The 25971-nt window shown below is 40.7% G+C and overlaps 1 protein-coding gene and 1 long non-coding RNA gene across 2 annotated transcripts in view; one reads left to right on the forward strand and one right to left on the reverse strand.

The window, feature by feature from the left end:
• Positions 1–367: 367 nt before the first annotated feature.
• Positions 368–25971, forward strand: part of ephb6 (eph receptor B6) — a 42368-nt gene continuing 16764 nt past the window's right edge. The window contains exons 1-5 of the mRNA XM_077575400.1: positions 368–499; positions 9967–10031; positions 15051–15323; positions 17644–17813; positions 17920–18215. Of these exons, the coding sequence (XP_077431526.1) occupies positions 394–499; positions 9967–10031; positions 15051–15323; positions 17644–17813; positions 17920–18215 (910 nt within the window). The 5' untranslated portion in view covers positions 368–393. The remainder of the gene's footprint in view (positions 500–9966; positions 10032–15050; positions 15324–17643; positions 17814–17919; positions 18216–25971) is intronic.
• On the reverse strand, positions 756–6994 carry LOC144058496 (uncharacterized). Its single transcript, XR_013295447.1, has 3 exons — positions 6767–6994; positions 4953–5085; positions 756–924 (listed from the first exon to the last, which is right to left on the reverse strand). It is a non-coding gene; the product is annotated as an uncharacterized LOC144058496 (long non-coding RNA).

Consider the following 25971-nt stretch of genomic DNA (forward strand, 5'->3'; position numbering starts at 1 on the left):
TAAGGTTAGGAATGGTGGGGGCTCGTCGCTCCACAAAAATGGTAACATATATTTAGATTTAAGAAAAATAACAATTAAAAAGTATGTGTCATACAGACGGGATGCCACAACATGCTGTCTGACTTGTGCAGGTGACCTTTGACATAGTAAGTGTCACACTCTTATTAACTCCCTCGTTTCCATGACGACGGCGTTTTGTTGACATAGGCCAATTTTTTTTTGGGTGCTCTGTAAATATTATAGCCCCCCACCCCCCTCCCTCCCACCTCACCTTCTCTCATCCATTCATCCTCCTCCCGCTCCTGATAGTGGGGAACAACCAGACTCCTCCCCCTCCCTCCCTCTCTCCCTCCCCCCTCCCTCTACACATACACACACATCTCTCACTCTTTCATGCTCGCTCCCTCCCCGGCCCGCTGTCAGTGTCACTCTGTAGTGGAGATGTGGAGCGTCTTTCTGTCCCTCTGTCTCTTTCTCCGGCCAAATTCAGCTGAGGAAGGTAAGAAGCAACTTTTTTTTTTACTCACGCTCATCAATATTTCATGTTTCATCCTGGATTAATTGTAATGGGAGGCGGGGCAACGTGCGTGGCCTATCGTGCGGCAGTAAACAAAAGAATATGGAGATAAGGCAGCGGATACAAATGAATAATAAGTTGCGTAAGATACTTCCCCCCACTCACTATTTTACGTCCCGCTCAGGCCAGGCTACTCATAAGCGGTATAAACAGTGACCTCTGACCCCATCTACCTTCTTTAGTGGGTATGGAGGCAAATGTGCAAGGCGGTTCGAGTGAGACTTTGTGGCGGTAGATGAGAGTGGGCCGGCTTGAGAGATCTCACGGCTTATTCTGATGACTCAGATATCATCTGCGTTTGTGTTTTGCATCTGGCTGTTGATGTGAGTTGTGTTCTTGAAGGTGGTCTAAAAAAAAAAAAAAAAAAAGGCATTTAGTCACCTGTATAAACATTTGTCATGTTTAAAAAAAAAAAAAAAAAAAAGTTTTAGACTTGACCTGCACTTGATTCTTACCCTTTTTTGTGTACCTCCCCTATTTTATTTAATTCCTTTTTCATTGTATTTTAATATTTAGTAACCATGGCATCTGTTCATGTTTCATTTTAAGCTTATTTTAGTTTGTTTATACTGAAGCATATTGCTTTCACATGAATTTTTTTAATTTTTTTATTTTTAAAAATTTTTTTCTGAGTAATTTATTTTTGGGGCTTTGTTTATTGGACTACATTTGAAGTAATTGCTTCTGTCAACCCCCCCAAAAAAAATCTGGTTTTGTGAAAAAAAACAAAAAACGAATGTTTTTCTTTTTTTTTTAAATGGAATAGTTTTTCTGTGTTTTCTGTATTTTGGTAAATGCTAAAGGAAAAAAATCACCATAAAAAAAGAGAGAGAAAAATCCGGATTTTTTTCCCCCATAAATGGAAAAAATACATTTGTTGAAAAAAACAAAACAAAAAATATATTCCCAAAACATTTTTTTTTGGTGTGAATGCAGTACGCTTCGGTATTTCTTGATTTAATTTAATTCATATATCTTACTTAACCTCTTAACATCTCGTTTTTATTCCTATTTTATTTTATTACATTTTTATGTTAGTTTCTCCAAATCTATATTTTACATAGACTTTGGTTTTAGCCCAATACTATTACCTATTATTTTACATCCTTGTATTTGTTTTATTTTTGTTATTGTATGTATTCCGCTTAACCCGTGCCTCGTTTTGACCTTTAATTTGTCACGTTTATTTCATTTCATTTACATGCACCTCTTTTTTTTTTTTGCCATCTTGTGTTTATCGTTGCACCTTACCTTTTAATTATATTCTTTTTGAAAACATACCCGATTTACTTTTAATATTTCTATATTATAATATATATTTAGACATAATATTTAATATAACTTCAACACTTGAAATAATAAGCACCCCCAACTGGTGTTCCACAGGGATCATTGTTGGGACCACTGATATTAGTCTGTAAACCATAATAATGTATCTAGCAATGAGGCCTGTTGTTATAAACAGAAAATGATTGAAAATCTGTAAACTGTTCATAGAATTCACATTTATCTTTACAAGAGAAAAAATCTCTCTCCATCATTGTGCAAAAGAGAGCTAACTCGTTCGCCGGCGTGTGGCCGCCCATCGATCAGCGGTGGCAGCAGATGGCCTGGATGAGGATGAAAGAGCGTGCGCAAGGCCACCACACACTTCTGTTTGGCCTACTGACTTTGTGTCATTGAAATAAAGCTCCGCCTAATACACTATTGACCCAATAGCGGGGGCATCCATGTAAAACCCGCCTTGTTATAGCACGCCGGGTCTGTCTGTCTGTCTGTCTGTCTGGACGGGTTCCGCGTGCGACGACGTGATCGCTTCTGTGCTTTGAACCGCCGAGACATTTCTTGACTTCTTTTGTGGCTTTAATGCACGCAAATACCACAACAGTTGGCTGCACAATCCATCCATCCATTTTCTATAGCGCTCGTCCTCATTAGGGTCACGGGTGAGCTGGACCCTATCACAGCTGACTTTGGATGAGAGGAAGGGGAGGAAAACAACTCACATTGATATTCATGGACTATTTAGTCTTCCGTGTGTAAAAGTTGGAAACTTTAAGGGGAAGTTGATTAATCAATGACGTCTTCATGTTTTTTCAACACAATAATGTTGAAGCCGAAGCGGGGCTGGACTGGCCATCTGGCAAGCAGGGCAGATGCCCGGTGGGCCTAAGTCAAAATGCCAGGGCCGATTTTATTTTATTTTTTTTTTGTGCCAGTCCAGCTCTGTCCCAGATAACAGCGGACTAATAAGTAACTAGTAACTTGTGATGGAACGTTGTTACTAGGGGTGTGAATCTTTGAATGTGTCACGATTCAATTCGATTCCGATTTTTGGGCCTGCGATTCGATTCAGAATCGATTTTTGATTAAGAAAGATTTTCGATTCAGAATCGATTTGATTGACAATGAATTTTGCTTTAATCTATAGATGTGCAAGGAATTGTAATGATCTACTCCAGTCTGACTCGCTAATGCTAATTAGCGCGCTACTCGCGGCACTTTTATCACTCAAAAGAAAGGCTCCACGCTGGAAAAAAACCAACAACTTTTATTGGAGTAACTTGATCGTGACTTTTTCCTTCTACTCTCTAATGTGGCTACAACTTAACAGTGTATTAGACCGCGTGGAACCACACTGCCCCTCTGTGGCCAAACCGGGTACAACATGAACAGCGCTCAAATTTAAATAAAATCGATTTTGGGACATTTAAAATCGATTATATGAAGGCGCACCTGATTGCCGCTTCGAGCATTTCTGCTCCAGTAGATCTGCAGTCATGCTTAAACACATGATAATTACTTGGGAGTATTTTTTTTTAATTATTATCAGACCCCAAAATGCTTTTTTTAAAACATAAAACAAAATCCTTTGCTGAAGACATTTTTGAAATAATCCAGCATGTCATCGAGCTTTGTTAACATTCTCACTTCAAGGTCATGCGGGCCAAACTTCTGCAGGAGGTTTGCCCTTTAACGGCGTCTTAATTAGGCGGATTGCCGCCCTTTCGTTGGGTGTGATAAGCCGTCTTTTCAGGATGGAGTTATCGTCGAGAATGTGTGAAAAGAACAACAAAGGGCGTGTGACGCGTGACACGAAAAAAGGCAACCTGGTTGCTGCGTGTTGCCTGGCGGGAAGGTCAGAATGCAGCGTCATCATGTTTTGCTCATTTTTCAGCAGAAAAGCCTTTTAGTATGCAAAGGGACGTGTCGAGCTGTGCGTTTGCTACCAAACCCTTTAGTGGGGACTTGCCTGACTGAGTATAAGAGATCAGCCAGGGCCATGTTGCAAAAAAAGCTCTTTTCCCCAGTGTTTTAAACAGATTTGATATTCTGTGGGCCTTGCAAAATTAGTCAAAATCTAGTCAAACAACCGGGAGCGAAGGGGGTTGCTTCAGTAAAAATGGCTGGGAGTGAATGAGTTAATAATATACAAAAACACAACATAACAGCATACAACTGTTTTGTGTTAAGCTAGCAACGGATATTTCACAATACTCACATGCATATATTCTTTATCCTCTGTGAAGAACTATTAATGTCGCAGCAGATTATTGAGTGAAACTCTTCCTTGTTTGTCTGCATGACTGTGTTATGCTGCCATCCGGTGGCCAAATAGTGCAGTAATGAATTAATCATGACACACAAATTGATTATGTTATGACTATTTGTTTTTGGAAAGTCAAATATTATAGAGTGCTACTTACCTTTTTTCTTTTTTTTTACATTAACATTTTTTGTTTTGTTTTTCCTGTGAAGCTGGAACAGATTAATGGCATTTCCGTTCATTTCAATGGTGGAAGATGATTTGAGTTACAAATGTTTTCAGTGTGCTCATGAAGCAAATCAAAGTCGTATCTCAAGGCACCCGTGTGACAAGTGGTGCCCTGGGGAACCAATCAGAAGACAGAAAAATGTTGACGTCATTGAGGGCTTGAAATCTGATTGGTTCAAGAAACCGTCCCGTTGCTGCTATAGTTTCGTTTTTATCAGCTTTCCTGTTTTTCTGGGAAGACTTCTTTTCTAATCCTGCCGTTTCTCATGAGCCCAAATTCATTGAGGCGCCAACTAATGCCTTCAAGTTACGCAATCCTCAACGGCGGCGAGGTGTTAAAAGTTTGTTTTGAATCCTGCATCATTTGTTGGCAATGTGAGTGCGGGTTGAACATCACAAGTGTGGGCGTCGTTACATTATGTGGCTATTTATGTTATGCATTTTTCTATGTTTGTCTTTGTTTGTCATGAGGCTTTTTGCGTTCTAGTCCAGCCTGGCAAATTCTTCTGAGCTCGTCGTTATCGTACGTTGCAGCTGAAAAAGTGCAGCGTTCCGCATCCAGTGGGAAAAACCACAAGCAAATTTTTCATGACTCCTGACCTTATTTCGGGAAGAAGGTTCATCTGCCGGTCTTTACTCGGCCCTGTTGTCGTCTCCGTCTTGGCGTGTGTCTGGCCGCCTGTGGTTCGCCCGTAATGATGGTCTGCTTGAGGCTTCGTCCTGGACCGACTGTCTGTGGGTGGAGCATGTGGAGCCCGGTTACATACTTCCTGACAAGTGCCGCCATTTTAGGAGGAAATGTCAGCATGCAGGTGTAACTTTTGACTACTTTACATCAGTATTTCCTCATTTTTTTATTGAGCAAAAGCAAATATTTGAAATTAGAAGAGAAAGTACTGTACACAGTATATGCTGAAGCAAACACGGTGAAGCAGCATTTAGCTGTTATGCCGCACACAAATGGAATAAGCTGCCAACAGAAGTAAAGTCAGCGAAGTGTAATTGCTTAATTTGAAAGGCATAAAAGCCACTCGAGTTACTGCATTACAACCTGGCGCATTTGTTAATAATAAAAGCAAAGCCGTTTGGCGGCTTGTGTAAAGTGTTAAAGTAACATGTGGCGTGAAAAGGAGGCGCGACGCGGACAACAAACACGACACTTTGCAGGCGCGAGAGTGTGGCGGCAAATGGAATTGGAGGCTGCGTGTTGGAGGGGCGCTCAGCTGTGAGCCAAGCGGAGGAGGTCGCCCGTGTGCTAATGCGGGTCACCGCTGCACTGCAGACGAGAGCGTTCGCACCCACGCCGGACACACACACCATCGCAACACTCCGCCGGCAGCTTTTAATGGACACCAGGTTTGAGACTGCTGTCACTTTTTGGAGATAAATAATATACATGCGAACAGGACGGGAAGAAGATAAGCCAGCTGGTAACAGACGAGAGGTGGCAAAAGTAGTCATACTCGCTACTTAAAATACAGATTTGACAGACTTTATATATAAAATAAATTTAAAAAAAACTCAGATAAAAGTAGAAGTACATAAATCCTTATGTAATAGTAAGAAAGTACACTGTATAACTTGTTAGTTAGTTCAAGTCAAACAGTTTGAGGAAACCAATTGAGTAATTAATTGTATTTCATTTCATTTGTTTAGTAACACAAGATATTAATCTCCCAGTTGACGCTGATGATATGTCATTAGTATGACGTAAAACAAGTTATAGGAAGAAATGTAAGAATGTCAAATGCTCTAAAATGTTATTGCACTCAAAACAACTGAGTTGCTACTACAAAAATTCATCTTTTAGGTTAACCTTTTGGAATGAATTGCTAACTGTTTTACAGGTTTACGTTATGTTAACTTGTTTATTTTTTTATATATATATATATATTACGATGTACTGTTAAATGTACAAAATTAAATTTGTCAATTGTATACAATATGCATTTTTGATCAATTGACACATAAAAGAAAAACTTAAACACATCAAATTGTCCCTCTTTTGTTATCTCATGTAGCTAGTAGTAGCTAGCTAGCTAGCTAGCATTGCCTAAACCTTTATGCTAGCCAAACAATGTTCCAGTAGCTTTGCTAACATGAAGTGAGACAAAAAAATCAACAACTGACAAAAAAATACACTTTACCTGTTTCGAGATAGTGAACAATATTCTTCTTAAAAAAAAAAAAAAAAAGAGTCAAAACTGTTTCTAGTTACTCATATCACTGACCATGAAACAAAGAATTACACATAACCTATGTAGCCAAACCACAAAGACTCCTTAGCTCAATGCTAACAAACAATTGCCATATTTGTGCTAATAAATGATCATTATGAAAATGATGCGGAATGGATGAATGGCAAGATTCCAATCAATCATGTTGTCATTGGCAAAGTAAGGAGTAGAACGTACCGATATCTGTTTTCAACTAAAAAAGTGGTGAGAAAAGTAAACACTCAAGTCAAGTGCGGCTACCGGAAATATCCAAGTATAGTCATGAATATTTGTTTTCCCACTGGGATGGCAGGACAAGGGACATGATGGAGGATCTGGTAAAAGAAGAAGCGAGCGAGCGAGCGAGCGGTGTGCTTTAAATGCAACAGCACTCAAGTCCAGATTGCAGACTCAGCACTTCTCGGAGCTGTCAGGAACAAAAGCTGAGTGTTTCTGCCGTCAGATGGACCAATAACAGAGACGCTGTGGCAGCGTGCGTGTGCGCGCGCACGTGTGTGACAAAGTTAAATAAAGAGGCTTTTACAGCCAAGTGGCACTGCCAGCAAATGTCGTCGCCCACTTTCCGTCCGTGTCGCCGGGTCTTAATTCTGCGAAAGGTGTGCACTCAACGCTTTACCTCGCCATGTCAGCGTGAATTATTCAGCATGCAAATGTCACGCCACGAGACACATGAGACATGCGTGAGGCTCCCCGGCGACAACCTGCTCATGTACGCGTTAGTAGATCACCACCACCGCCTGTGACAGAGAACCAGATCGACACGAATATTCATATTTAAATCCTTATATGTGTTATTATTACTCGTGCTTGGCTGAATTAATACCCCGGAGCAAAAAGTTAATTGAATTTGGAGAGACACGTGCAGCATCTGCTAAATGGAATAACGCTTCATGAGTATCTGTGTGTGACGTATTTTATACCGTTAAATAGTTGTTGTGTTTTTTTCATTGAAAATTAAATGGTGGCTAAGCGGTTAGCACGCCTGCCTCACATTTTTGATGTTCTGGGTTTTGGCCTTCCTCTCGTGGGTTTCCTTCCACATGCCAAAAACATGCATGTTAGGTTCACTGATGACTCTAAATCAAATGTGACCAAATCTTTTTCTTTTTTTTTTCTTTTTTCTTTTTTTTACAGTAGATGACCATAACGTGCCGTGATTGGTCGTTACCTGCAATGTTGTGGCGTTAGGAAAAAGTGATGGGAAATATTCACAACACACACATATTGCTGTCTTCATCTGCAAGTGTAATCCTATTTAAAAAAATAAAAAAAAATCTCTCAACAGCTCATTCAGAGCACAAAGGGAAGATAATCCGCAAATGATACCACTTCCTTGTTATTTTGTTGCTTTACGGGTGATCAATCTGTGCCTGAAGTGAACCAAGAGATCTTCTCCATGCACAGAGCAGAAATTCCTCTCCAGTGAACAATCGCGCGCCATGAAATATGAGTAAGAAGGGATCAAAATTGTATGACCACCGTAAGAATTATTTATCCCTAAACAGAGCGGCATGAGATGCTTCCTCCCCTTGACTGCAGGCCGTCGGGAGATTAGCGTCTCTCTCGATTCAATGACAGTCTTCTTTTTTTGGGGGAAAACAAAACAAAAAAAAACATTCTTAGTCGCTTCAGCATGCGCAGGAAACTTTGGTTAAGCGTGCGCGCACACCACAGAAGCCGGCACAGACTGCAGCGGACGGCGGCCAACGGCATTTTGGAAGCCAGCTGGAAAAATTCCTGTGGCCTGATCCTAAGTGCAGACCCCGTCCCAACAAAATGTGTGTACTAACACAATGGTGCGGTTTTGCTTGAAAAGTGACAAAGCAATCTTTTCCAGTCTGGGCTTTTGTAAGCAAAACATTTATTTCATTTTATTTATAAACCACCAAAAGAGAGACAAAACAATTTGGGATGACATCCATCCCTCTTTTATCTGCTGTATCATTCTTGCGCATTTATTCTTTTTTTTAAATCCTTTTAAAGCATTTTATACAACACAAATCTTTTTCTGTGGTTGTTGGCCCGGAAAAGTCAAAGTCACTTCCCCTTTTCCTGCGGTGTTCCTCAAGGGTCAATCTTGGGGCCCCATCTATTTTTGTGCACTACATGCTTCCTTCTTGGAGATGTCATCAGCAAATTTGAAGATGATGAGCGGCATTTTAATTTCTCATGTGACCTCCGGAGTTATTTCTCTTTTGACACTGATAGTTCGGGTGAGAAATAATGTGATTGGTTGACTGCAATTGCTAGCTGGATGGCTCACAAATTGCTTCAGTTGAATATAGTGAAAATGTGAAGTTTTAACTCTTTGACTGCCAGACGTTTTCAGAAAAGGGATGCCGTGGGTGCCAGCCGATTTAAGCATTTTTGACTGATCTTTCAAGGTCCATAGAAAATTATGTGTTTGGACTATGTAAACACATATACTACCAAATGAAAGATTGGACTCTCATCTTTCATCAGAAAAAAAAGTTTGTTTCTACCTTATTCCGTTTTTCAGTAATCAACAATAGAAAATGGTTAGTTTCACCTCTGTTTTGAAAAAAAAAACGTCTTTTAACGTCTTTGGCACTCCTCCATAGGATTTTACTAAACGTTATTTAACGTTTTTGGCAGTCAAAGAGATTGGAAAAAAAACATTAAATTGTTTATTATTATTATTAAAAGAAAAACATTCTTATGAAAAACTGCTAGTGTAATGCTAACATATAATGTGTCATGCCATATACGTAAGTTCTAAATGTAATTAGCATGATTTGATTTGTGTATTTTCACTTATGCATGACGTTAACATGCATTCATGTTGCATATTCCTCCCGCCAAAATGTTCAGCTGATGTGTTTTAACTCGTATGAACATGTTTTTAATAGCTTGGCCCGGCGCTTCATTTTTGTGTGGGAGGCCGTCATGTGTCGGCATGCAGCGCTCAGCAATGAAGTGCTTGAACAGCAACGGGTGCAAAGACACTTCAAGCGAACATCCGACTACAAAAATCTCCAATCGGCCGTCTGAAAAATTTGACGAGCACTCTTGACCTTTATCAGAGGCCGCCCTTTTCGGGTCAATCCCTTTGATTTTCCGAACACCGGACGGAGCCTTGTGCCAGCGTGCATCCTCTCTCGGGATGTCTTGTTATCTTTGACATACGCACGTAGTGGGAGAGTGCTGGGATTGCGCAACGTGGGGGAGAAAATCAAAGAGCGATGTGCTCCAGACCTGGATTGCTTCCATGGACCGATAATCGGCTTTTTATTGGGCAAAAGGATTGGATTTGAAAACGGACTTCAAGCCGTGATGTCGTTGTTTACATGTAGTTACGTAATATTTGTCAATTGTGAGTCTTCTTAAAAGATGTTGTTTGTTTGTTTATGTGACAGTGATGCTGCTGGACACAACAGAGTCTACCTCAGAACTGGGCTGGACCACCTACCCGGACACGGGGGTAAGGAACCACAACAGGAATATTACACTATTTACAACAGGGATGTGCAAATGGCGGCCCATGGGCCACATGCAGCCCCCGACCACACCCTTAATTGATTTAAAAACACACACACACAATAAACCTCTCACACATAGCAAAAAACTCTCACGCACACAAACTAGCATCTAACACAAAAACAAATCACTCTCACATAAACACAAACCTCTCACTCGCACACACCAACTAGCCACTCTCTCTCTCTCACACAAATACCTCTCACCGCACACTCAAAAAACTCTCTCACACACAAAAAATCCTTCACACACTCTCACTACCATCAGCAAAACTATAATACACCAAAATCCTCTCTCACAAACCAGCAAACTTCTCACTCGCAGTAATCTCATACTCTCGTTCAATCAATCCAGAATCCTCTCCCTAGTAATACACCTCTCTCACACACTAGGAAACCTCTCAATCTCACACCAAAAACTCTCTTACATACACCAGAAAACCTCCAACATCAACAAATCTCACACTCACACATACAAACCAAAATACTTTTCACACATTTCCCCCTAAAACTTTCACCTAAAAAATATTTCCACTCACAAAAAACTCTCACACACTAACAAAATTCTCACAATTACCATGAAACCTCACTCACATTGAAAAAAAAACAACAATTCAACAAATAAATATATTTTTTTGTTTTTGTTTTTGCTTTTTTGACTGTGAGATGCTTTTTGCTGTGTGTGTGAGTTTTATGTGTGTTGGAGAGGCAAATATTATTCATCCATAAACAGAGCATTGTAGTTGCAATTGAATGTCTGCAGGCCTCATGCCGTGTGCATGTAAATGCGTTGGCTAAGCTCAAAAGTTGCATACTGTAGCTTTAAATGTGCAGTCCTATTATAACTTGATTGACTGGTGACCGGTCCGTGGCGTACTCTCCCAAAACCGGCCGGGTTAGACTCCATCTTATCCGTGACGGTGAACAAGAAAAGCGTCAGAAAATGAAAGGATGGCAGGATTACGAGCGCAGATGTGCACGTGTCGTCACTGTATGATTACAAGCTACCTCAAACTGGAATCTTCTTTACTGGAAAGAGAGAGAAAAAAAAAGGAGCAATTATAGTGGGTGATGGTACGGGGGTTTCCTCTCCATGAGTTTTTAGCTCGGCCAGGATGATTACAGCCTGCAAATGTACGGCTGCGCTTATTTGTGTTTATCTAACTACTTTGTAATTTCAAGGTGTGTGAACGCTGACGACGCAACACAAGATTGCGCCTTGAAGTCCAACGTCAGGGCTTAAATTCCCCGCACATGTTCTTTGTCATGTGATTTCATCCATGATGAGATTGCAGTGATTAATCCAAAGATTGACCTTTCTTTCTTTCTTTACATGTGTGTGCGCGTGTGCGTGCGTGCCTGCTTGCGTGACTTTGCCAGGGTCAAGTCCTGGGTCAGTAAAGTTCATTCATCTGTGAGTGATTGCGGCTAAGTACTAATATGTCTCCTAATTACATGCACGCACATACACATTTTATCCATTGTCATCGTTGAATAGTAAGTGAACAATAAATTAAAGAGCATTCAATTAGCTACAATGTATAGTTTGAAAAAGTATGTCCTGAGAAAATGAGACACGATGTTCTGGAATGAATAGGAAAACATGTGCTTTGGTTATAATTGATTTATTTTCAAATATTTGGTGTAAATTTAGGTTGACATTTGAAGAGCATCTTACAGCACCCATTTATTTGTTTATTAAGATCATGATATTCAAACATTTTCCCCTCCAAAAAATGGCCAAAAAAATGGCTGATTTTAGCCGATTTTTTTCTCTCTTGAAAAGTTAAACAAATGGGGTAGATGCCACGGACTTCCGACTTCCGGGTTTTACATATCAGCGCCGTTTCCGGACACTGATGGCCGCGTTCCAACACTAGCACCCCACCCCTGCGCCCCCCCCCCCCCCCACCAAACCGCGCGCTACTGCTCAACTGCGGGAGGGCCTCTCGGCTGTCTGAAATGCTTCGGACACTGAGACAGACACTACACACTCGCAGCCTCGCACCTGTCGACAGAACGCGCAACCGAGGGGCACAAAGGCGGAAACGCAAGTACTGGGACGCGGCGACACATCGCAAACCGGAAACTGAAACTGAAAAGTTAATAAGAGTACTGTGAGACAGTCAAATAGCCTCTAATTCATATATTTATTGTTGTAAGCATTAACGGACAAAAAAACATTTTTTAAATTAATCAGTTATCGGTATTTTATTCTGCCAAATATTGGTATTTACATTACCTTAAAAAAAATCCACCCTTCATTACGTCATAGTTTTGTTCGATAAATCGTGCTCAAAGAATTTACCCAACCCTTAAGTCATTCCGTATGCGCGTGTGCGCATGCGTATGTCCAAGCACATGTCGTGCTTGTGTGCGTGTGAGATGAAGATATGTGTGACCTGAGGCAACAGGCAAAGAAACAGATCAAGAGGGGCAGGGTGGGGGCGGGGAGGTTGTTATTAGTGATTTGTGTTTGAGTGCGCGTGTGCGTCTTTTCTTTTTGAAAACTCTTTCCATACTTTTCTCTCCACATGCCATCTTTTCCGAGGCCCCGGGGCACATGGAGATTCCGTGTCCTTGCTGTGTCTCCATGCTCTTTAATGCCAGCTCCCTCGCCTTCTTCCTTGCCCTTCTTTTAATCTTCCCACCTTTCACACGCACATGCTCGTTCGCTCGCTCTGGATCGGAATCTCCGCATCGGAACCCGTGACGTCACTCGGAGCATCTCGCGTTCGCATGACGCGACTTTGGCTCCATCACGTTCGTATGTCTAGTAGTGGTGGTAATACTTGTGTGTGCGCGTGCCAGCCTGTGTGTGTCCTGGTTGGGGTCTGAACCCACGCCCCCCCCGTCCTTTGTCACCGGAGGGATTACGAAGCTCGCCGGCATTTCAGTTCAAATCAAATCATAAGTATGAGTTGTTCTATTTTTTCTGTTTTCTACCGAATCCCCCTCAACCTTTTTTTTTTTTTATCACAAGGGTGGGGTTGTGTAGGATCCAAGATGCCCTAGGGTCAGAAATTAAATGTAGTTTTGAATTTTTGCTCCACAAAAGAAAAGCTGACACGTACAGTGGAATCAACTATTTGAAGATTTTTTTTAAATATAGTTTTTTATACATTCGTTTTAAAGTTCTTTGTTGTTGTTTTTTGTTCTATGTTTTGTTTATCCCCCCCCCTAAAAAAAAAAAACGGTATTATACTTCCAATAAGCGTTTTTCTATGAAAACTGGTGTTCACGCCCCTCCCCCCAAAAATAAATGTAAAAAAACGTCCTTTATTGTGGGACAATTGTTGTCCCGTTTTGTGTTTGTTATTTGTCTCATTCAATCCAGTAAATGGCTGAAAGCGCATCTGTGACTTGGCTCTCCTTGCCCATATGTGAGGGCATTACAGTACCTTAATTGAAAACGATAAAGGGACAAAAATGACCAAGCACTGGTTCCTAACAAACAAAACTTGTAAGCAAATCTATCACGATGTCAATCAACCACGTATTATTAGATTTGATGAATTGTGAGAGTATTCTATATAACTCTGGGGGCTAATTTAGCGAATACAAATTCCTTGTGTGTTTTTCCATATTTGGCTAATAGATTTGTTTGTGATCTTAATGTTGCTGCCGCTGAGTGTATGCATGTTTCCCTCCTTTCAGTTCCGTCTTTGTCTCCAATGACGATCGCCCCCCTTTTGTTATGACAGCCCAATCCTCGTATCTGCGTCTCATCATTATTCAAATTGAGCCAAATGTTGTGCGATGATGCAGATTTTTGTCACAGTCGCACAAAGGCAGACGCACAACTTCCTGGCTCTGATTGAGCATTCGGACCTTTTGTCCGTTTTGCCTCCATTGTTGTATGAATTCGCAATGGCTTAATTCAAAATGCCTGATTTAGGGCTACGTACGCCCTTTTTTTTTTTCTCACACCGGCAGTGGATAATTGGTGAAGCGAAACCGCAGGGACCGCGTTTGAATTTGGACTCTTCAGCGCAGATTGTCATGGAGCGGGCCGGCTTTCGTGCTTTCGGGTTTTCTCCATGAATGAAGCGCTCAAAAGCCGTGCTTGTATTAGAATTCACATGAATATGACAGCGTTGGCTTATGTTTATGATTAGGATGTGCAATAGTCACGCAAGTGAAATTCACCAAACTGCTGCAGTCTTCATTTGAAATGCTTTTCTGTAATTTGCCAGACAAAATGAGATTTTGTAGAATTCAGAATGACAACATTCAAACAAATTTACAACGAAAAAGATTTAAGACATTTAAAAGCAAAGTAAAGAAATAAAATGAAGTTAAGTAGGTTGATAGTAAGGTTGTAAGGTTCTTGTCATTTTTTTTTATTTTTGTTGTGTAGTATTTCACAGTAAAGATAACAGTGCAAATGGGCTCCAAGAACAATAGCTTAAGCTAGCTAATAGCTAATAGCTGCTTTTAAAACCACAGAATATTTAGCTGTAGATTTGTAGCTAACAACTAAGAGAAGCATTGTGATCATTCAAATCATGTCAAGGACATAAAATAACAGTCAAAAATCCATAATTAGAACAATAGAAACATTGTGTCAAAAGTGAAGTCTGCTATCTTAATGCTAATGCTAACACATACACTACTAGGAAACACATATAACCATTTGAGTAACTGTTATTTGAATTGTCCATAGATGTGAACGTGATTCCCTTTTTGTTGTGTAGGCCTATATTTGCCCAGCAATTGGAAAAATGGCCCCCACTTTTACCTCACAGGCTTTCATGTGAGATGAGGCTAATGAGGACAATAGCTCGCTTATACAAAATGGCTGAATGAACCTTTAAGTGCAACATTCCTACTTATAATAATAATAATAATAATAATAATAATAATAATAATGATGATGTTGATAATGACAATGCAGCAAAGGCCTACTGTACTTTTGCTAAAAGACATTTTAAAGCTAACAATATTGTTTGTGTCTCTCCCAGTGGGACGAAGTGAGCATCTTGGACGACCGCGGGAGGCTCATACGGACATTCGAGGTGTGCAACGTCAACCAGAATTCCCGCACGAAAGACAACTGGCTGGCCACGCCCTTCCTGTACCGCCACGCCGCCCCGCGGGTCTTCATCACCCTGCGCTTCTCGGTGCGGGATTGCGCCAGCCTGCGCAACCCGTCGCCCACCTGCCGGGAGACGCTCACCTTGTACTACAAGCAGGCCGACAGCCAGAGGGAACTGGAGAAGACATGGGTGGCGGAGGTGAGGAGGAATACTAAATCACAAACTCACATTCTTTTTAAGCAATTGTTGTTTTATGTGGTCGTTCGTTCGTATAGCATTTTTACTTATTGTAATGCCCTTGCATGTGGGAAAGGAAAGTCAAAGTCGCCAATGCATTTTTCAGCCAGTTATCGTCATTATTACTATTAATTATAAGTCAATTTTCCTCCGATCGTCACAATATTTAGTAGGGGTGGGAATCTTTGAACGTCTCATGATTCGATTGGATTCCGATTTTTGGGCTTGCAATCCGATTCAGAATCGATTTTCGATTAAGAACGATTTTTTTTTATTCAAAATGATTTGATGGACAATGATTTTTGCTTCAATCTATAGATGTGCAAGGAATTGTAATGATCTACTCCAGTCTGACTCGCTAATGCTAATTAGCGCGCTACTCGCGGCACTTTTATCACTCAAAAGAACGGCTCCACGCTGGAAAAAAACAACTTTTATTGGAATAACTTGATCGCGACTTTTTCCTTCTACTCTCTAATGTGGCTACAACTTATCAGACCGCGTGAAACCACACTGCCCCTCAGTGGCCAAACCGGGTACAACATGAACAGCGCTCCAAATAAAGGCACACACAGACAAAGTCAAGACAGTATAAAATAATTTAAATAAAATCGATTTTGGGACTTTTAAAATCGATTCTGAATCGTACTAAATGAGAATAGCGATTCTAATGAGAATCGATTTTTTTTGGCACATCCCTGATATTTAAGCTACGTCTCCGTTTGGACAATAACCTTAAAAGCAATAACACGGAATGTTCACTGCTATCACGCTAATGTCACCCTTGTTGTACGATCAAGTAATCGCTTAATCAACCTAATTATTTGTGCTGTTGCCGAGAGGAGACGACGGATTCACTGACGTGAAGCTAATAAGCTCCGATTCACAAGATGCCGAAATATGTCGCTGTCATCTCTCAAAACATCAGCGCAGTCCAACTAATTGCTTCTAAAGGCTTCTCTAAGTGGCTGCGGCTGCCTCTGCAAATATGTTTTATTTAGTTTCGTAAGAACTTTCCTTTGCTTTTTCCGCCCCTTTCGGGACCCGACGTCAAAGCGGTGAGACCGAACGACGTGCACAAGACATGAGACATCGTTTCGGCGGCAGGGGATGTGATATTTGTAAAGATGAGTGCGTTGCTCCTCGGGGAGATCTGATGCCTTTTTTTGAACATGCAAATCAAAGCCTGATGAGGATGAAGAAGAGCAGGAAGCTCTGGAAGTTGACGAGAGTGCTTGAAAGCAAATTCACACTGCGAGCTGCTTATATCGAAACGAACATTTATGATCCTCACTTTCTCTTGCTTTTAAATTGAGTCGGATTAATTCCATGATATACTTCCTACACAGATTTTGAGTGCGCATGTAGTTGCACCACCTGATTAACTCATTCACTGCCATTGACGGCTATGGACGTAAAAAATTAATTTGAACTATTTCTATTAGTTTAACATTTTTTCCACTTTTGTTAACAAGAGTGTGAAAACCTAGAAAAAAAATGATTGTACATTTAGAACAGATTTTAGAGTTTTGATTAATCGTGAGTTAACTAGTGAAGTCATGCGATTAATTACGGAAAGAAATGCAATCCCCTGACGCTGCTAATTCTTAATAATCTTTTCTTCCTTCTTTCTTTTTTATCATTATTCATTTTTTAACAATCGTTTTTTTTTTTTAAAGAAAAGATTATCAAAAATTAGGGGCGTCCGGCAATAATTTTTTTTAAAATCATAAATAATTGCATGACTTCACTAGTTAACTCAATCAATCAATTTATTTCTTGAATTTTTAAAAGAAAAAAGACAATAAAAAACAATATTCCAATTCCAAGTAAAGCAAAAGAATGAAAGGGGACAGAAAGAAGTAAAACTTGTTTTGTCTGCTCCTGATAAGCGAAAAAAAAAATCAACTCACAATCGATCACAAATTTTATATCTGTTCTAAATGTACAATAAAAATTCTAGGTTTTCATACTCTTGTAAACAAAAGTGGGAAAAAATGTTAAACTAATAGAAATAGTTCAAACGAATTTTTGACGTCTATAGCCGTCAATGGCAGTGAATGAGTTAATGTTTGAAATTTTGACGAAAAAAAATTGCAACTATTGGAGCGATAACTAGCCTGCCTCCTGACTACCATCCATGTGCCCTTGAGCAAGGCACCGATCCCCATCCAATCCTTGCTGTGTGTGGCGTGACTCGTACGCAATATTCTTGTTTCAACTTCTCATACATTTTGTCTAGTATTTTTATTTATTTTTATTCTCCTGTGCGTGTGTGCAGCCTTCCAGCGGCGAGAAGGAGAGCAGAGAGGGCTGGGTCAAGGTTGATACCATCGCGGCGGACAAAAGTTTTTCCAAGGTGGAGCCCAGTTCGCCACATCAGTACCAACCCAACAGATACAGCCGCATCAACATCAAGACACGCAGCTTCGCACCGCTCACACGCAACGGGTAAACGACACACGCTGAAGTACCTTTTTGTAGTTAGCTTAGCGTGATGCTAATGTTTACATCCCCAGTGTGACCTTTCGTCTTTATGCTAACCACCCCGCGGCAGATTCGTCCTGGCCATCGTGGACAGCGGCGCCTGCGTTTCCCTCATGGGCGTGTCGGTCTTCTACCGCCGCTGTCCCGCCACCAGCCTGTACTTGGCGTCGTACCCGGCCACCCCCTCGGGGGCGGAGCCCACGGCCCTGGTGCCCGTGGGCGGCGCGTGCGTCCCCCACAGCAAGGCCCAAGGGGGCAGCGGGCCTCGGATGCACTGCAACGCCGAGGGAGAGTGGATGGTGCCGGTCGGAGGGTGCGTCTGCGACGAGGGCTATGAACCCAACGTTAATGGATCCGCCTGCTTGGGTAAGCTTGAGTCATTTTCATGGAGGGCGCTCGCATAATCGCGTCCTCATGCGGAATGATTAACAGTGCACTGATGGACTGATAAGCCTTGATGGGGGATTTTCTGTCTGCTGGTTTTAACGTAGTTTGATGCTGCCTACCTGAAGGAAGGAGCCGGAAGAGGTGGTGACCCGGGTGTGGAGGGTCTACCACTGAAGTCATGGGATTAATTACGATTACAAATTTTAATCGCCTGATGCCCCTAATTTTTCATTAAAATAATTTTTTCAATCGCGTCAGGCAATTAAATTGTTTTTCATTTTAATTAATTGCTTGATTTCAATATTTAACTCACGATTAAACACAAATGTTGTATCTACAACAAACAAACAACAAAAGTGGAGAAAAAAATTTAACCAATAGAAATCGTTAAAATTAATTTTTGATGTCTATAGCCGTCAATGGCAGTAAATGAGTTAAAGTGGAAGTCATGTGACCTCACTAGTCTAAACATGACATTCTGATTGATATAAAAATTTTGGCAAAATCCAGCCATTTTTATCCGTCTGGTGGGGGGTTGACGTCACAGTTGCACAGGGCTCAGGCAACGACCAATCACAGCTCGCCTGCTTTCTGAAACTGAGCTGTGATTGGTTGTTACCTGAGACCTGAGCAACTTGTGATGACATTTTCACTCGACAGCAAGTAGCAAAATGGCCGCCCCTGAGATGGATAAAAACGGCTGGATTTTGCTATTTAACTCATATTCCACTAACACAATATTAACCAGAATACCATATTTTGATCAGTGGGGCTGAATAAAACATATTATTGTCAATAAAAAAAAAAAAAAATGAAGAAAATAAATAAAATAAAATAAATTAAAAATAAATTTAAAAAATGGGTTGACTTTCACTTTAAAATAAACCTGTTTTGTCCATTTTGGCATTTATTTAAAAAATAGTTTATTTTCATAAGGCATCTTCATTAAGCAAGCAGATAGAGTTTGTGTGTAGTTTTGTCAAAAAATGACCAAGTTTGCTTGTGTTGACACCACTTTGGGCATCTCATGTGTTTGCCTCGCGTCGTGTGCCAAGCCATCGCGCTGGAAATGACCCAAGCTCCACTGTATCTGCATGTGCACGGACCGTGCCGCCATATTGAGTCCACGCTTGTGAATCCATCACGATCTATTTAAAACCTTGCGCTCATCCAGCGAGTCCGCTGGCAACGGCGTCCGTATGGCACAGCTCGCTTGTCTCCAGAGCAAAAACGATGCTCGGCCACTTGGGTGACCGCTCGGATGTTTTACATAATGATGCCCACATTGTCTGTTCAGCTGTTGTTGTTTTGATTTTTTGGGGGGCAATTAAGAGTTGAACAAACAGTAGATATATAAGAAGAGCACGGAGGGGGGAGGGAAGAAGAGTCATCATGTGGGAGGGATGTGACACATTTAGGTCACGGGGATGTAATGGCCACTCGTCTGTGAGCAAATGATGGAAACCTGCGGGGGGGGGGTGTTTAAAGATGCCGCGCCACGGGTGGTGGCCGGCGTTGATTGAACAGTATAGGATGCATCTTAAGCAAACTGTTGAATGAAGAAAATGGAAGAAATGAAATGATTGCCGTTGACAGGCTGCGTAATAAAAATCCCGTAACGTTTTTTTCCTGAGATTTGAGAATGTCATTGAAATCCGGAAAAACACTTTGAAGAGGGCTTTTTTTTCTTCTCTTGTCTCTTTATTCGTCGGGTCCACTGTACGAATGATAAAAAGTCTGAACATGGGAATGAAAAGTTTCTCATGAATTTTGCTGCCAAAGTCCCGTGGCTCGTGACAATAAATGGTTACGTCCTGCCAAGTCGGCTGTGAAATATGTCAAGGCTCTTTCTCTTTTCCTGACTTGATTGAAAGGCTTTAATGAAGGATCTAACACTCGGCTACCCACGGTTCCAACTGTCTTTGGACTGTGTTTTTGTTGATCCATTCACTGAGCCATCATTGCATTGTTGAAGAGTTGCCGATGAAGTCATCGGTGGTAATTAAACATAGCGAGATGACTGCGGAGACTTTGTGGACGTGCAAGCTTTTGTTCTTCGGCACATTTGAAAATGTCATCGGACGGACGCTCCGATCCAAACGTCGGCTTTAAGAGATGCACGTCTGTGAAATGATTGTTTGCCTGCGACGCTTTAGACACCTCACTTAGAAAAAAAGAACCTGGACTTCTCTCGCTGTTAAGTGCGTCGGCTGATTTGCATTTCGCCTTAGCACTTGTTTAACAAGTAGGAGGCACTTTGTAAGTGCCTGGCCTTTCCATGTTTCACTTATTTGACTAATTTTATGTGTTTGGCAAAGACGGCATGCACAGGGCAACAAGAAAAAAAAAAAATATATATATATATATATATATATATATATATATGAGAGAGAGAGCGCTAGAGAGATAGCGCTAGAGAGATAGCGCTAGAGAGATAGCGCTAAATAGATATCGCTAGATAGATAGGGCTAGATAGATAGCGCTAGATAGAGAGATAGCTAGAGAGAGAGATAGCTAGAGAGATAGTTAGAGAGATAGCGAGAGAGAGATAGCTAGAGATAGCGAGAGAGAGAGATAGATAGAGATAGCTAGAGAGATAGATCAGAGAGAGAGAGAGACATAGAGAGAGAGAAAGAGAGAGCTAGATAGAGAGATAGAGATAGCTAGAGGAGAGAGAGAGATCTAGATAGAGAGAGAGAGAGATAGCTAGATAGAGAGATAGCTAGAGATAGCTAGGAGATAGAGAGAGATAGCTAGCGAGAGAGATAGCTAGATAGAGAGAGAGAGAGATCTAGAGAGAGAGAGATGAGAGAGAGAGAGAGAGGGAGGGAGGGAGAGAGAGAGAGAGAGAGAGAGAGAGAGAGAGAGAGAGAGAGAGAGAGAGAGAGTGAGAGAGAGAGAGAGAGAGAGAGAGAGAGAGAGAGAGAGAGAGAGAGAGAGAGTGAGAGAGAGAGGAGAGAGAGAGAGAGAGGAGAGAGAGAGAGAGAGAGAGAGAGAGAGAGAGAGAGAGATGTTGACGGAACCCAGGAGCAGAAAATACAATGAAAAGAGCAGAGGCCCCGAAGTTGAACCATGTGGAACACCATACAACAGTAGAGATGTAGAAAAACTGAAGGAAGGAAAATTTTACACACCCTTGCGCAAAGCCTTTCCTGCCTTTTGTTTTGTACTCTTGCACCGACACGACCCTTGAAACTTCGTGATGACAATGCGTCCGCGTCTCTAAGGCAAAGCTTCGCTATTCTCCGACATGAAGCGCAAACAAAAACACAGCTGACATTTTGGCAGAAAGAAATTCAAAAACTCCGGACTTTAATTATTCATCAAAGAGTTTGTCACAAGTAAGTAGAGCGAACGACCGCCCCTGCTATTCGATGGCGGTGACATTCGGGAAGCTTGCTTTTCGTGCCGAATCTGCCCTCGTCTCCTTTGAAAGCGCGCACAGTGCGCGCCGCGCCTGCCGGATGTTGTTTGCGTTCCCGCTGACTGATGATTTTCTTTTCTTGACATTTGCGGGTCCTTGTGTGGGAGAAGAAAAGGCTCAGCAGATCACGCGCGCAAAGTATGAAACATTTGCGCCTGTTCGGCCAGACGTGACCGAGTCGTGCATCAGTGGGCAGGCAGGTGTGCGTTGGCCCTTTTTTTGGTAACCTCCAGACAAGCTCCTTGCACCCTCATCTGGTCCCAGTCTACGTTTGTGTACTTAGAAACACAAGTGTTTACTTTTGTCCACTTGAGGTCATCATCCCCGCCTTCTATACAGTAAACTGTAAAAATAAAAAATAAATAATAAATAAAAAAAGTCAGAATTTCTGTAAAATTTTGACATAAAAAAAAAAATCATCATTTACATTAATATGTTGATTTGACAGTAAGAAAATTTTACAAAGATGACTTTTTTTTTTTAGAATTCACAAAAATAACACTTTTTGTCAGTACGTTCTATGGTACATTTTGTTTATGCCTAAAGAAAACGTGCATGCACAAGTCATATTTTTAGATATAAAGTAAACGGTTAAACCAAATGTATTATGTTCATTTAAAATTGATATATTGTAGACCTAATTATTAATTCATCAGTACACTTTTTAAAAATTCTGTTGTTTTACAGAAAAAAACTGACAGCTGTGGTTACCAGAATATTTTTGGTTAAAAAAAATATATACTGTGCAAAATATTAAACGACTTTACAGAACAACTTGTATATTATTTAGGTGGATGAGTCGTCAAATGCAAAGGCACTTTGAGGGCCTTGTAAGCTAGAAAAGCGCTATGCAAATGAAGTGCCATTTACCGAGAACATGCTGCTTTTATACTATTTTGTTCTGTATGAAGATTTTTGTTATTGTACATTGAATCCCGGTAAAAATTTTGACGCAGTTAAATACTCATAAAATGTACAAATTGTTTTGTGAATTTGTTTACATTTGCACATAATTATTAAAATTTTTTTTTACAGAATTTCTCTGTCAACCACAGCTGCCATTTTTTCCTGTAAAAACAACAGATTTATTTTTTTACAGTGTAGTCCATGACGTAGACTGCGTGTGTGCCTTTAAAAGGCGGGCCTGCCTCGATGACGGATGTTTAAGTCAGCGAATGAGAATGTAGCTCGCTCGCTCGCTTTTATAACCCAGAAATTGATTTTTCGCCTGAAAAAAAAAAAGCTTTGCCGCATTTTGATTGGCTATAATTATGCAACATGAAATGATCGCCATCTGTAATGACAAAAAAAAAAAAAAAAACACAGCAAAATCATGTGAGATAGCAAATAATGCGCAACATAAGTACAATTAAAAAATCTGTGATGCAGTGGGACAGCAAAAAGTGAACTGCAATATAGTGAGCCTCAACTCTATGCGCATAAATACTCATTTTCTTTTTGGCAGTCTGCCATGTTGTCATGACATGACACTGCGCTAAGTCGTCCTACAGGAAGGAAAAATCGCAGAAAATATGGAGTTGGATCCTCTTTTCTTTTTTTTCTTTTTTTTTCCATCTCTAACTAGTCTACTGAGAACATTTGGATCTGTTGGAAACATTTGGGTCGAAGGTCACTGATGTTGGCTGAGAGGGCCTGACTGTCATAACACAATTTTGGTTGTGCTACTGTATTGGCAGTATTGTATCACAAGTACACCATCGACAAGTCGTCATTACTCGCTCTTTCCGGGCGTCCTAATATCATCGCGGACGCAACGGAAAGGAAAACCGAAAGAAAGGAGGTGATTGGTCGGACCAGTAGCTGAGCGTGTGTGTGTGTGTGAGATTCGGTTCGTGTCCAGGCGGTCTCAGCGGATGCATGGAGAGTCGCAGTGCATCCCTTCTTTTGTGTGCTCGCATCTGTGCCTGACCGTGTGTGCGTGTGCGTGTGGTGTGTGGTGTGTGTGTGTGCGTGTGTGTGTGTGTGTGTGTGTGTGTGTGTGTGACAGATTATGCTGGGAGTCAAAAGAGCGAATGAAAAAGAGAGAGAGCGAGAACAAGAAAAAAAAAAAGTGGGTCACTGATCCGGGCAGCAGCAAAGTATGATGTTGACGTCTATTTACACATGGAGCGGCCCCTCCTCTTGTTCTGTAGGGGTTGTTTTTTTTCTTTGAATATGATTTTCACCCATGTTGAGCGCTTTCCTTAACAGCACAGTTTCCGAGTCATACCAAGTTTAGGTATAGTTCGTGAAAACTAGCAAAAAAAGATATATTTATTTTCATTATCGAAAAACCAAAATGCTTGAAATAATAAATAAATAAAAAATAAAACTGCATTTTATTTTTACAAAAGTAAAACTTAGTGAAATTATATGAAAAATGTTCTTTGTTTTTGTCAGTTAATATTATACATGATTTTTGGGGCTCATTTTAAATTTGGTATAGCGCAGCCAACCCCATATTGGAAGTCAAGCTGAAGTTCTTGAGTTCGGTCCTAAAACCCTTGAGTGACTTTTATTTTATTTTTTTTCAATTCTTTATTTATTGTGTAAATATTACTCAAAGTGGTCCCACTCTAAATTTACTCTACAAAATTTACTGTGTAGTTTTAGGTTTAGTTTTAGTTTTACATAAATGTTTAAATAGAGCATTTTGGTGAGTGCAAGACAAAAAAAAAGTGTCTTAATCTATAATAAACTAAATTACAATTTCCAAATGACTGTTTGATCTTTTTAAATTTTAAATTTGGTATACCAAATTATACCAAAGATCAAACAGTCATTTGGAAATTGTAATTTATTTTATTATAGATTAAGACACTTTTTTTTTCTCTTGCACTCACCAAAATCCTCTATTTAAACATTTATGTAAAACTAAAACTAAACCTAAACTACACAGTAAATTTTGTAGAGTAAATTTAGAGTGGGACCACTTTGAGTAATATTTACACTATAAATAAAGAATTGAAAAAAATAAATAAAATAAAAGTCACTCAAGGGTTTAGGACCGAACTCAAGAACTTCAGCTTGACTTCCAATATGGGGTTGGCTGCTCTGAAAATGGCCGCCATGCTTACGTAAATATATTCACTTGTTACTTGCCTTTCTAGACTTTTAATCTTGAGGTGACTTAACACCACACAGCTCCCGCACAATGACGTATCAACTACCGGGTTTGTTCTCAAGCTATTTTCGACGCTTGAAATTTAATTAATTAATTAAAATAATATTTAGGGAATGTGTAATGGCAATAAAATCCTATTTCCAATTTGGTTCCTTTTTTTTTTGGGGGGGGGGGGGGGGTGAACTGAAGTAAACATGACGACCAGTCAGCTGTCTATGGGAGAAAAGCAAGAAGAGGGGAAAATTTTTTTGAGCTGAAACCAAAATGATTTCAGTATACAACAAAAAAACATAGATTCAAGTTTGAAGAATATCAAAGTTGCTCCTTCCATTTTTTTTTTCCCGTGCGCATCCTTCGGAGGAAAACATTTGCTCACCCTTGCCCTAAAGGAACAAAAAAGCTCATTATTGCATTGGTGGACAAAGGGAGCGCTCACCCCAGGAGCTGGCAACCCACAGCATTCGTCCCTGGTGTGCATAATGTGCCTCCATAATGGCCATGAACTCTGTTTTATGGATGGACAATATGGAATAAAAGCGCAACGAACTGATGGCGGAGTTTTCAAAGCGTACAATAGGGTTGCTGTAATCAGTTGGGGGGGGGGGGGGCTGGGGGGGGATAATAATGCTTTTTAGCCGATTCATGTTTCATGTCAAATCTGCGAGAGAACACGTCCGCTGATGTGCACATGGCGCATTAAAGATGGAGAAGGCTATAGTTAACATCCTCTTCTTGACTTCCTCGTCCTCCAAGCCATGAACCTCACACAGCCGCTCATGATCCTACCTTCTGTACCCCCCCATCACTCCCCCCCCCCCAACCCTCCCTCTTCACACCTGTATAAAAAGCCATGTGGACTCCATGAGACCAGCGAGAACACCAAAAGGCTTTTATCAGTTGATTCATCTCTCTATTCTTCTACTTCCTGCTCCTACCCCGTCCTCTCCCACCACGGCGCAGTAACGGTACACACGCACACGTGTCCACATGTCAGCTTTAGACATTTCCCAGACAGGATTGTGCAAAGAAGAAGACGGTCAGGTGGAGCATGAAGGAGACACATTTCCAAAACACTTGAATCACATTGTTGATTGTTTAAAAAAAAAGTTTTTTTTTTGGGGGGGGGGGGTGCTTTCTTTATTATCAAAATGTTTATCTTGTCAGAACAATCACAAAAAATAGAGTTA

Source organism: Vanacampus margaritifer, chromosome 9 (assembly GCF_051991255.1).
Source record: "Vanacampus margaritifer isolate UIUO_Vmar chromosome 9, RoL_Vmar_1.0, whole genome shotgun sequence".
NCBI lineage: Eukaryota > Metazoa > Chordata > Actinopteri > Syngnathiformes > Syngnathidae > Vanacampus > Vanacampus margaritifer.